The sequence below is a fragment of the Oreochromis aureus genome, linkage group 23 (genome assembly GCF_013358895.1).
Source record: "Oreochromis aureus strain Israel breed Guangdong linkage group 23, ZZ_aureus, whole genome shotgun sequence".
Taxonomy (NCBI): Eukaryota; Metazoa; Chordata; class Actinopteri; order Cichliformes; family Cichlidae; genus Oreochromis; species Oreochromis aureus.
In genome coordinates, this window is record NC_052963.1 from 29,243,238 (window position 1) to 29,256,829 (window position 13,592).

The following is a 13,592-nucleotide window of genomic DNA, read 5'->3' on the forward strand; positions in this document are numbered from 1 at the left end:
ATTCAATGTTTTTTTGTATTCCACTTTTGCTATTTTTAATCTCTTCATCAGCTGATGTTGCACCTGTTTGAACCAATCTTTGTCACCATCTCTAAAAGTGACCTTTTCTGGTTGAGGATTTATGTTACTTGTGTTCCACGGTTTGTTGTTGTAGAAACAGCATATACTCTTTGTTGGTACAATTGTGTCTCCACAGAAGTTGATGTACTCTGTTCTACAAAGTGGCGGCAAGGTAGTAACTTTGTCAGCTTTATTGACATTGGCATACTGCAGATTAAGGGTTTTATTTTCTCGTGTAGGACAGTCAACAAATGATGTGTATCCAATCAGGTGGGACGAGAGGGAAACATGGTTGAAGTCTGTGATATTATGTTTAGTCTGTATCCTCGCAACAGTTTCAGGGTGGACTTCGCGTTACAATTCAGCTGTTGAGTTGGGTGAAACGTAGGCAAATATTGGTATTGTATGACTGAATTTTCTTGGTATAATATAATCACATACCAAATGCCATCAAGATGTACATAGACACCATTCCTAAAAGACTCGACAAAATTTAACCATTAATTAATGGTCAAATCTTAAAAATGATCAATTAACCTGCATCGATGGATAATGTACCAGAGGCCTTTAAGATTTCCACAACTGAACCATTGCTGAAAAACCTTTTACTCGTCCCACCTGTCTAGGGTAATTCTGGGACAATCTCAAACCTTTCGTTTATATTTAAAAGAGCAGTTAAACTGATCATCTTTATAAGAATGGTTTGTCTAAAGATTACAAATGGTCTTTTTATGAACTCTGACAGTAGACTCATCTTTATTCTTGCCGTGTTCGACCCCAGTGCTGTGATATTTCACTATAGAAATTAGAATATGCCATAGGTATTGGACGGTGCTGCGCTGAAGGGGTTTGAATCACATCTGTCTAATAAACTCAGATTTGTTAATGTGAATTGGGAGTCTTCTTCACATTGACTTCCACATGTTCTGTGCCGGGATCAGTTCTATTTACATTATCCATGCCTTCCTTCGACAGTATTATTTAAAAAAACAACAACAACAAAAAAAAAAAACATAAGATACATTTTTATTGTTATGCAGATGATATCCAGCTGTGTCTACTCATGACGACAGAAGACACAAACCAATAAAGTTAAACTACATGAATGTCTTAAAGTCAAGTGTGTGAATTTAAAACCTGAGGCACAGGGGGCTGAGTGTTCAGACCTGTTCTTATTTTGGTAAAATGGCTTATGGAGGTGCTTGGTCTTGATAACTGAACTAATCTGAAGGAAGTGTACCAAAGTGGTCTGGAGAAAGATAAAAATACTTCTCCAGGAGCACTATTGATAAAATATCTTGATGACAGGGAGAAAATGAATGTATTGTATAATGAGTAGCTGGATAAATAGATTTTTTTTCCATGAATCAGTACATTTTTTTCTTAGATCCAACAACAGGAACCTTTAAATAGAAAAACAAATATGATTTTGTTCATCATCCTGGGTGGGTCATATGGAGTACTTGCAATTTCTACTGTTATGAAACACTAGAACTAAAACTTACTTGACTGTGATTACATCAGTATATTCAAAAGTTTGAGATTTTTAACAGGATTAGATTTTGACTTGCATGACTTTCTTCTTAAATAGCTTTAACATTTTAGAAATAAAAAGAGGATATTTACTTACACAGCTTTGTTGGAGGCTTTGACCACTGGCAGCAGCCTTAGAAGAGCCTCCTCAGAGGCAGAGAATTTCTTTAAGTCAAATTCATCCAGATCTTTTTCTGATGACAGTAAGATGAAGACCAGAGCTGACCACTGAGCAGGAGACAGCTCATCTGTGGAGAGAAGTCCTGAACTCAGGGACTGTTGGATCTCCTCCACTAGAGAACTATCATTCAGTTCATTCAGACAGTGGAACAGATTGATGCTTTTCTCTGCAGACAGATTCTCATTGATCATCTTCTTGATGTACTGAACTGTTTTCTGATTGGTCTGTGAGCTGTTTTCAGTCTGTATCAGCAGGCCTTGCAGGAGACTTTGGTTGGTCTGGAGTGAAAAACCCATGACGAAGCGCAGGAACAAGTCCAGGTGTCCATTTGGACTCTGTAAGGCCTTGTCCACAGCACTCTGGTAGAAGAATGTAGGCTCGCTTGTTTCAGACTTCTGGGACGTTATTTGTTTTTTTTCCAGCAGATTTACTCCAGAGTTGATGAAGGTCAGATGGACTTGAAGAGCAGCCAGAAACTCCTGAACACTTAAATGAATGAAGCAAAACACCTTGTCTTGATACAGTCCTCTTTCCTCTTTAAATATTTGTGTGAACACTCCTGAGTACACTGAGGCTGCTTCGATATCGATGCCACACTCTGTCAGGTCTGATTCATAGAAGATCAGGTTTCCTTTCTGCAGTTGATCAAAGGCCAGTTTTCCCAGAGACTCAATCATCTTCCTGCTCTCTGGACTCCAGTGTGGATCTGTCTCAGCTCCTCCATCATACTTGACCTTCTTCACTTTGGCCTGAACCACCAGGAAGTGGATGTACATCTCAGTCAGGGTCTTGGGTAGTTGTCTTCCCTCTCTGGTTTCCAGCACATCCTCCAGAACTGTAGCAGTGATCCAGCAGAAGACTGGGATGTGGCACATGATGTGGAGACTTCGTGATGTCTTGATGTGGGAGATGATCCTTTTTCTCTGCTTCCTATCTCTAAATCTCTTCTTAAAGTACTCCTCCTTCTGTTGATCAGTGAACCCCCTGACATCTGTCACCATATCAACACATTGTGGAGGGATGAGATGGGCTGCTGCAGGTCGTGTGGTTATCCAGATGCGAGCAGAGGAAAAAAGGTTCCCCCTGATGAGATTTGCAAGCAGAACATTTACTGAAGTGTACTCTGTAATATCAGTCAGGGTTGCTGTGTTGTTGAAGTCCAGAGGAAGTCGACACTCATCCAAACCATCAAAGATGAACACAACCTGGTAGTCTTCAAACCTCCAGATTCCTGCTTCTTTGGTTTCAGTAAAGAAGTAATGAACAAGTTCCACCAAGCTAAACTTTTCCTCTTTCAGCACATTCAGCTCTCTGAAAGTGAATGGAAATATGAACTGGATGTCCTGGTTGGCTTTCCCTTCAGCCCAGTCTAGAGTGAACTTCTGTGTTAAGACTGTTTTCCCAATGCCAGCCACACCCTTTGTCAGCACTGTTCTGATTGGTTTACCTCTTCCAGATGAAGGTTTAAAGATGTCCTCTTGTCTGACTGTTGTTTCTGGTCTGTCTGATTTCCTGGATGCTGTTTCAATCTGTCTGACCTCATGTTCATCATTGACCTCTGCAGTCCCTCCCTCTGTGATGTAGAGTTCTGTGTAGATCTCATTCAGAAGGGTTGGGTTTCCTGCTTTAGCAATCCCCTCAAACACACACTGGAACTTCTTCTGCAGATTAGATTTAATTTCACGCTGGCTCCATTTATAATCCCTAGTGCAAGTTCCTGAAAGAAACAACAGATTAAAAAGAAAAAAAATACACACACACACACACACACACACACTCTTAAATAGAGGAATCTTCTTACGGCTCTGTAGATGATCAGCAAGCTTCTCATGTTTCATTTTCCTCAGGAAGTACATTGTGATCTCAACAAATGCCTTTCTGCTCGACTTCTGGTCATCATCTTCATCCTCCCTCTGACTCTCTAAGGCTTCCGTATAATCTGGACTCAGAACCTTCTGGATCTTCCCCAGCTCATTCTTCACAAAGCTGATGATGTTTTCCTCCAAAAGCTAGAACAGAATGCTACATGAATCATCCAGTCACTCTGCAACCTCAATCAGGGTGAAGGGTAAGAGAAGAGAGACAACCCATAGAGACCCAGAAGCATCAAATCACATAAAACACAAACAGAAAAGATTAAAGGATTAAATTAAGTTAAGTGAGATGACATAGGTAGAGAAACACCTGTGGATTAAAAAGAAGGCAGTGAAGAACAAAAGCTCAGTGCATCAAATCCCCTTTCAGCCTGAGCTTATAGCAACACAATTAAGGGATAGTTTATGGTATCCATAAGTTGTCATGGTTGTGTGTTGGTTCACCTCTGCTCCATTTTTCCCCATTATTGTTCAGTGCAAACACTGGGCAAAACATCTTTAGATCACTGCAGTGCAGTGCAAGAACTAGAAACAACATGCAATACTCACAACTAACCAAAGAAAAAAAAAATACAGGTCCCTAACAGAAAAATAAAAATGAGTCATATTTCTATATGCCAGCTTCACAGTGTGAAGTTGGATGCCATCTCTCATAGGGATGGGTACTGATATCCGGTGCCATTATGGTTCTGACATAAACGGTAGTAACCAGACCGAAAAGCAGCGCACATTTCGGTGCTTTTTTCCCCTTGAGATGTCATACACTTGGATTCTAGCCAATCATTTTACCTTTCCAAGGATAGTAGGCAGGCCTAGGTGTACATTCTTTTAGAGCAGAGCTACAAATTAAAAATGCCCAAGGCGAAGCGGTCAAAAGTCTGGCTGTACTTCACAGCAAAAGATGCAAACTCAGCAGCCTACAACAAGTGCTTTAAGGTGATACTGTGATACTGTGCAAAGGAGGTAACACCTCAAATCTGATGAAACACCTGGCGACACATAGCGTTTTTTTAAAAGCCGAGAAATGCACCGTATTTGATAGCTTGCTGCGAGACCTCACACCGAGCACATCTACTGCGGGTGTGGTGCCTGTTATCGGACCCGGAGTTAGCAACATCCCCCAAGAACTTTCTGCTACCTGCCAGTGTAGCAGAAATGATGACGGACGATGATGGCAGCAGCCGTTCTCCTCTGCGTGAGTAGCTTAATGTTGTTCATTTGTAATTTGCGTTGAGTAGGCTAACCATGTTATTAAATTAATGCATGTAAGGTGAACTAGCAAACACCGTTGTAGTTACATGCGGCTGTCTTCTTGTTTGATGGCAGATACTCCCTTCACCCTGGCTAAAAAGGCTAAAATGACCAAAGTGGAAAACAGCTAAACATGAGAGTTTTTTGGAAAAAGTTTGTGTTTTTTCCATTGTTTAAGCACTGCTTCCAGCCAAGAGTGATACCATATATGCCCTATAGCTGCAGAAAAGGCTAACATTGTTATATTTTTACAAAAAAAAACCAAAACTGCTAAACATGAGAGGTTTTAGGTATGTTGTATCAACAGAAAAGGCTAACTTGGTTATAATTTTGCAGAAAAAAAGTGCTAAAAACTGCTAAAAATAAAAACATAAGAGGTTTTTGGACAAAGTTTGTGTTCTCCATTCTTTAAGCACCGGTTCGAGCACTGGTTCGAGCACCGTTTAAGCACCGGCACCGTTTCAAAAGTACCGGTTTGGAACCGGTATCGGATAAAATCTAAACGATACCCATCCCTAATCTCTCATGACTAGGATATGGTTTATCTCCAATGTTTTCCAATAATCTACAGTGCTGCGAAACTGGGGGGGGGGGGTGTCCAAATTCATGGACTGCATCCTCCTGAGGCCGCATTTGTAGGCCAATTACGTGACAGCGACGCGACAAAGGCTGTCCAAATTTGTAGATTCCTCCAGATGCGGTTGACAAATGCGTCCTCCTTTTCCCCAGATTTGAAAGATGGGTAGGGTGTATCCTTCATGGCCCACTATATCTCAGAATTCATAGCGCGGCCCAGGCAATTACAGTTTCCAACAATGGCGGCAGGTAATTAGTTTTAATTTTACTCTTATTCTTTCTGGATCACAAATTACATTTTCAACATATTATCAGGCGAGAGTGTAGCTGTGTAAACTTCAAATATCTGCTTGGTTTATCAAGACATCACATACTTGCAAAAGTGCTCCCAACATTTTGGAGACGTCTGTTACCCACTAGCTCCATAGCTAGCCAGCTCACTAAAGCCGGTGAAAACAGCGAGCTACCGGCACATCGTTTTCAAACCCCCCGCAATCTTTCGCTAGGTTAAACATGATAAATATAGGTCATTTATAGAACTTAAAAATGTTATTGTTTGGCTTTTTTCAGTGTTTTATTTGTTTGTGAGTAAACCAGTTTGGCTGACATTAAAAGTTCTAAAGTTTTCACACTGCTGAATAAACGTCAAATGGAAAACTGATTAAACAGGGCACGATCGAGAATTTACGCCAGTGTCCTGTTGTATTTTAAATAGCCAGGAGCCGACGGCTGAGTTTCTTAAACTCCACCGAGACAGCTGGTGACGCGAATCTGAAGGCTAGACCGTCCAATTTCACAACTGCTCACTTCTGGCCAACCTGGCCTTCTGAGGACCCAGCCCACATAGACTGAAGGTTGGGTCCTTAGAAGGATGCACTCTATGAATTTGGACACCCCTAGGGTGTGTAGGGATTAGAGCAGGGCAATATGGCCAAAAATATTTATCACAATATATAATTGAAACTTTGCGATAACGATATAACTGACGACATAATTGATGCGAGACAAAATACAAAATACAACTTTACTAGCACAAAAAAACCCATCAATGTATTTTCCCTTATACAAGCAGCTGTTTTTTTTTATGTGCATTAAAGCTATCTAAAAATTTAACAGTGCAAATGCAAATTCTTTGCTCAAAGTTTAACCAAAAGGCATTTCCAGTGGAAATGGGCTGACATATCCTGAGCATAACCATATATAATATCCACTAAAGTTAAAAAGAGGTGCTTTGCAACATTAAACTGCAGTGCCAAATAAAAAAGTCTAATACATATTTTTTTGGACCATAAGGTGCAAAGGATTATAAGGCAAATTAAGCAAAACAAAGCAGTCAGATAAGTCAAACTTTATTCAACTGAATCTTCTTGCTTCCTCCACTTCTGTACCATCTGTACCTCGGTTAAGCAATTGCATATGGACACATAGCAGGGGAATCTCTGAAAATGATCTTTATCTGCAAGAGAATTCTGAAAAAGGCACATGCTCTATAATGTTGCAAAAAATAGAGCAGTTACCAGCTCAGTTGGATCATGACATTAGTTTCATGCCTGTTTTGCCCAGAGACTTCCCTAAACTTCAGTCTACTCTGGTCTTGCATACTTATTTCATTTGCCCATTTAATGGAGGCTTCAGCTCGGGTTCAACATATCAAAGTTCTGAACCCAAATCAAAGGTGAAACAGAGGTTGTTGATTGTCTTGCTTTTATTTTTGTCAGGAAATGTGCAACCAAATCCTGGCCCTGAACTGCAATATTCCCAGACTCCTTCTGATTTTAAAATAATGTCTGGTGTTAAATATATTCATCTTAATGTGCGCAGCCTACTACCGAAGATGGACATGGTCAAAATTTGGGTTAAATCTACAGATGCAGATGTTGTTATAATCTCTGAAACTTGGTTAACTAAATCTATTACTAATGAAGACATTAATATATATGGGTACAACGTATATCGTACTGATAGGCCAAAAAAAGGAGGCGGTGTAGCTATTTATGTCAAATCAAGATTTAATGCCTCGAATGTTCTGTCCCAATCGATATGCAAACAAATGGAGTTTTGGCTTTGAATGTAGATATTGCTAATACTCTTTCGATAACCATTGTTGGGTGTTACAGGCCCCATCTGCTTCAAAAGAGGCATTATCTTCACTAAAGCACCTTTTGGCTAAATTAAATTACACTGAACTACTAATGGCTGGAGATTTGAATTGGGACTGGCTAAATGCAACTTCTGGTGAATTTAAAGAATTTTGCGATTCAATTAATCTTACCCAGCTAGTCTATCTTCCTACCAGGCCAAATCTTAAATGCCCTGAAAAGTCCACATTAATTGATTTGGTTTTAACAAATGTACCTCATAAATTCTCTTCGCTTGGTGTCTTCTGTAATGACCTAAGTGATCACTGTGTTGTTGCTGTTTGTAGAAATGCTAAAATTCCAAAATGTAAGTCACATAGTGTGTAAAAGGAATCTTAAACAATTCAATGAACAGGCTTTTCATCATGATTTGTCAGTAGTTAATTGGGAAAAAATCGGATTATTACCAGATGTAGAGTTAGCCTGGACATATTTTAAGGAAAGCTTTATGGAAATTGTTAATAAACATGCCCCTCACGGAAAGTTAGAATTAAAGGTCGAGAAAATCCCTGGTTTTCGAGACACTCATGAGATAACATACACAAGCGTAATAGAGCATGGGACAAGGCGAGGCAAACAGATACTTCCACTGATTGGTCTGCTTTCAAACAGCTTAGAAATAAATGCACTTCTCTTATTAAAAGGCCAAATCCGAATACTTTTTGTCTGTTACCACTGAGAATCTCAACGATCCACAGAAATTTTGGAAAGTAATCAAGTCCCTTTCTGTCAATAAAATGACTCAAACCTTTCCTAAATTTGTTGTAAAAGATTCAGTCTCAATTAATGATAAAACTGAAATTTTGAATTGCTTTAATGAACACTTTTTATCAGTGGGTTCCTTGTTTGATTCTGCAGAAACTTTTTAACAAATTCTTGCCCAGAATTCTCTATGTTTTCTGGAGACCGTTTTAACTTTGTACCTTTTAGTGTTTATGAAGTGCATAAAGCTTTAAAGGCTTTGGATCGCAGAAAACCTCCTGGTCCAGACTTGATGGAACCTTATTTTTTTGAAGCTGGCAGCGGATTATATTGCAGAACCACTTTCAATTTTATTTAATTTGTCAATTAAAACCAAAGAAATTCCATCGGTTTGGAAATCAGCTTTTGTCTTGCCTTTATTGAAAGGAGGTGATCCATCGGTGTTGACTAATTATAGGCCAATATCAAATTTGTGTGTTTTATCCAAAATCATGGAATCGCTAGTTTGTGACCAGTTGAAGGAGTTTTGTACTCTAATGATATTGTCTCTAAATTTCAGTCAGGCTTCAGGAAAAACACAGTACTAACACTGCCACTATGAAAGTGATAAATGATATTATTATGGCACTTGATAAGAAATTGTACTGTGCGTCACTCTTTATTGACCTCTCAAAAGCTTTTGACACTGTTGATCATGCTGTCCTAAAAACAGACTGCTCAGCCTTGGATTGTCAGAACATGCAATAGCGTGGTTCTCAAATTATTTGAATAATAGAACCCAGTGCATTAAACTTGAAGGTCTTTGTTCTAAATTTGTTGCTGTCCACAAGGGGGTGCCACAGGGCTCAGTTTTGGGTCCCCTTTTGTTTCTTTTATATATCAATGACTTGGGTCAAAATGTCTCAGACACAAATTTGCATTTTTATGCTGACGATACAGTTATTTACTGCTATGGATCATCTCTTACTCAGGCCATTGAAACCTTACAGAAAGCCTTTGTTGCTTTCCAGCATTCACTTATCCAGCTAAAATTAGTTCTCAATGCTGACAAGACTAAGCTAATGTTGTTTTCTAAGTCAAAGAAGGTCCCAGAGCCTATTCCAGTGGTGTCCACCCTTGAAGGAAATGTCATAGAGATAGTTCATGAATATAAATACCTTGGTGTCTGGATAGATGACTCCTTTACCTTTAAACCACATATAGAGAGACTTGTAAAGAAACTGAGGCTGAAACTTCGTTTTTTTTTTCCGTAATAAACAGTGTTTTTCTTTTGCAGTAAAAAAAAACGTCTTGTCACTGCAACCTTTTTATCTGTGTTAGATTATGGTGACATTCTGTATATGAACGCTTCTTCTTCATGTCTTCTAATGTTGGATACGATGTATCATGCTTCCTTGAGGTTTATCACCAATTGTAGATATCTGACCCATCATTGTGACTTCTACTTAAGAGTAAATTGGCCTTCTTTGGCCATTAGAAGACAGGGGCATTGGTACACTTTTATTTACAAAGCTATTCTTGGATTGTTGCCTCCTTATATTTGTACTTTGGTCACAAGGACAAATAGTGGTTCTTACTCCTTGCGTTCAAATGATCAGCTGCTGCTGTCTGTTCCCCTTGTCCGCACAGAGTTGGGTAAGAAAGCCTTTGTCCACTCTGCGCCTTTTTTCATGGAACCTGTTACAGAAAGACTGAAACTGACTGAATTGTTGTCTTTAAATGTTTTTAAAACTAAACTCAAAGGTCTACAGACTGCCTCAATAATGTGTAATTGTTTTGTGTAATTTTTAATCTTGTTTGTTTGTATGTATTTGTTTGGAAATGTGCTGCCTCTTGGCCAGGACTCCCTTGAAAAAGAGGTTTTTAATCTCAATGGGACATTCCTGGTTAAATAAAGGTTAAATAAAAAAAATAAAAAATTCCTTAATGCTGTATTCTATCACAGCTGCTCTATTCCCATGTTGCTGCAGTATATTTATGACAAACTTCGCATTGTGGATGGATTTTCTCAGCTGTTCTCCTGACTGAAGTTTGTTCTGTTTACAGCATCCTGCCATGCGATTGCATTTGTCCCTAACCATCAGGAACCCTCTCGTTAACTTTTATCGAGTGGAAAAAACAGTGTTCACCTTCCAGCTTCACTGTTTATGTTATGCTAAGATAGCTGTGTCGCTAGCGATCACATAGCAAATCAATATACACCAGCTAGCCCAACTTCAGTAACCCTACAAACGTCACTGCTGTTTAGTTTTCTGTCTTCATCTATGTTGGAAGTGATAGCAGAGCTGTACGTTTTAATTTTTTCAGAAATCTCTCAGTCAGAACAAGGTATATCATGCTTAGGTAACTAGCGAAACTAGCGAGCTAACTTCCGCTAACTTCTAACTCCATTAAATGTAATAAATTCTGTTTTCATGGATGCCTGGATGTTTAACTTAATTGTTACACCTGGTAAAGCAGCAATGCTGATCATTTAATCAAAGATAAAAGAATTTAGACAGTTTTTAACTCTCAGTGTGCAGAGGTGCTCGTTTGACTTCGGGACCTGAAGGGACGGCGTTTTGGACCCAGATTGCTCCACGAGGCTCCTGACTATGGTAGCCGTAATGCTCAGACAATCCATCAAGCGGTGCTGCTTCATAGTTTACCAAAGTCGTACTAAAACATTGTTTTGACAGATTTTTTAGCACTGTGTACCACATAAACTCGGCTCGAGGTCAGTAAACACAACCAGAATTCATACATAACACACACTAGATTATAAGGTGCACTGTCGAGTTTTGAGAAAATTGAAGGCTTTTACGAGCACCTGGTTCATTTTGAACCAGCTGCAGATGTGAGAGCAATAACTGACTGACCCGCACATACAGTGAGTTACAGTAGTCTAGACGTGAAGAAATAAATGCATGGATCACTGTTTCAAGGTGCTGCCTAGAAAGATTTCACTCTTGCCAGTCGCCTTAAATGATAAAAGCTGGACTTCACTGCTCTAATTTGGCTGGCCAATTTAAAAAAAATAAAACAAAAACAACAACAACAACAAAAAAACAGTACTGTCCAACTTAAAACCTAGGTCAGAAACAACAGGTTTAAATTAATTAATTCTGTTGAAGAAAGATGTTGAATCTATTTAATTATTGTAGAAAAATAATTGATTTCTGTGCATTTGTTTTACACGTGCATTAAAAAAAGTCGATTACATTGATTAAGCATCATGAGGCGGTGGGTGGGGAGGTGGTTCCCTATTTTTTTTGCTGGGAGTTGGCAACCCTATTAGTTAAGTTGTTTAGTATTTCTGCTAATCACTGTTTAGAATACCAGAACACAGAGGATGGTGTAGATTTAAGTTTATTAGATTAATCGTAGTCAAAGGAGTTTGCAAAGAAAAGCGTCTGGACTTCTTTAAGTTGCTTGAAGACGTTTGAAGACGTTTCACCTCTCATCCGAGAAGCTTCTTCAGTTCTAAGGTCAAATGGCCGAGAGTCCCAGATTTAAACCCTTAAGGATAAAGGTCACTCTTTCGAGGATGCCAATGTTCACATATTGGACAGAGAGGACAGATGGTTTGAAAGAGGAGTGAAAGAGGCCATCTATGTCCACTGTGAGCGACCATCTTTGAACAGAGGCAGTGGTTTACGACACCAACTGTCTGCCATCTATAATCCAGTTTGGAGTTCCCTTCCCAGACGCCTTAACGCCCACTCACATCCTGGGCCATCTGACCTCAGGAATTCACATGAATGGTTTCACAATGAGCTCACCCGAAACCCTGGCTGATTAGGTCCCACACCCGCTTTCACACCTTGGCGCATGTGATTAGAGGATCACCAGGGGGTCCTTTGTCCCTCCTTGGGGGGATACTCCCACTAGGTTTAAATCTGGGACTCTCGGCCATTTGACCTTAGAACTGAAGAAGCTTCTCGGATGAGAGGTGAAACGTCTTCAAGCAACTTAAAGAAGTCCAGACGCTTTTCTTTGCAAACTCCTTTGACTACAATGACCTGGATGACTGAGAACCTTCACAGACATATTAGATTAATCATTGATCATCATGCATTCAAGATGGCGTAGCACACAGACGCAGCGGCTCTATGCTCTCCACTTAGGTGCCTTTCTTTTTCATTTCTCCTCTTTTTCTTCTTCTTTTGTTTTCCTTATTGTGAAGCCAAATTATCCTACAACCATCTGGAATTATACAAGATCGGATATAACAGCCAGATCCCCATTACCAGTGATTATCAGAGGGTGCAAAACATTTCCCCGGAGATAGTGAGAACATCGGGTGCTCCGTGGATTGTTATCGGCTCTGCCAAGAAACGCAGGCGGCGGAAGGAACGCAAACAAAAGCGGGGATGCCGGTCGGGCCTCCTAGCCAGGCTAAAGAAGCAGCCTTTCAAACCACCGCTCCCGAGCATCTTTCTGACCAACGCACGGTTGGTCGACAACAAAATCGATGAACTGAACCTACTTCTCGCCACACAGCCAATCGTCCGCGACTGCTGTGTCCTGGTCGTCACGGAGACATGGCTACGAGAGGGAATTCCCGACCCCTCCATTCGGCTAGCGGGCCGCACAATGCACCGCAGCAACAGAAAGTCTACAGCGGGGAAAAGCAGAGGAGGAGGTTTGTGCATTTACACACATAACAACTGGTGCACAAACACTAAGATCATCACCACAGTCTGCTCCCCGGACATAGAGGCAATGTCTGTCATGTGCAGAGCTTTCTACTTGCCCAGAGAACTGCCTGCAGTTCTAATAACAGCAGTCTACATACCACCAGACGCTAATGCTAGCTCAGCCCTTGCATACCTGCACGACATGATCTCCGAACAGCAACGGACATACCCAGAGGGAGTACACATCATTGCAGGGGATTTCAACAGAGCATACTTAAGAACTGTGCTGCCTAAATTTGTACAACATGTGAAATGTCCTACGAGAGGAAGTAACACCTTGGATCATGTTTACTCAAATATTAAGCAAGCCTACAGATCTGTTCCCCTCCCCCATCTGAGCATGTCCGACCACCTCTCCCTACTCCTTGTCCCGGCATACACACCACTCAGGAAAAGGACAAAGCCTACCATCAGAACCATTAACACCTTTTCTGAGGAAGATCTCGCTAAATTGCAGAACTGTTTTGCTCTCACAGAGTGGAGTGTCTTTGAACAGGATGACCTAGAGACTCATACAACCGCAGTGCTGGGTTACATCAAACACTGCATGGACACTGTCACCACAGAAAAGCGTGTCTGGGTCTACCCCAACTGTAAA

At 40.4% G+C, this 13,592-nt stretch overlaps 1 protein-coding gene across 1 annotated transcript in view; it reads right to left on the minus strand.

The window, feature by feature from the left end:
* LOC116314066 (NLR family CARD domain-containing protein 3-like) overlaps positions 1-13,592 on the minus strand; it is a 52,418-nt gene that overhangs the window by 19,828 nt on the left and 18,998 nt on the right. The window contains exons 4-5 of the mRNA XM_039607323.1: positions 3,576-3,783; positions 1,691-3,491 (exon numbers count right to left, since the gene is read on the minus strand). Of these exons, the coding sequence (XP_039463257.1) occupies positions 1,691-3,491; positions 3,576-3,783 (2,009 nt within the window). The remainder of the gene's footprint in view (positions 1-1,690; positions 3,492-3,575; positions 3,784-13,592) is intronic.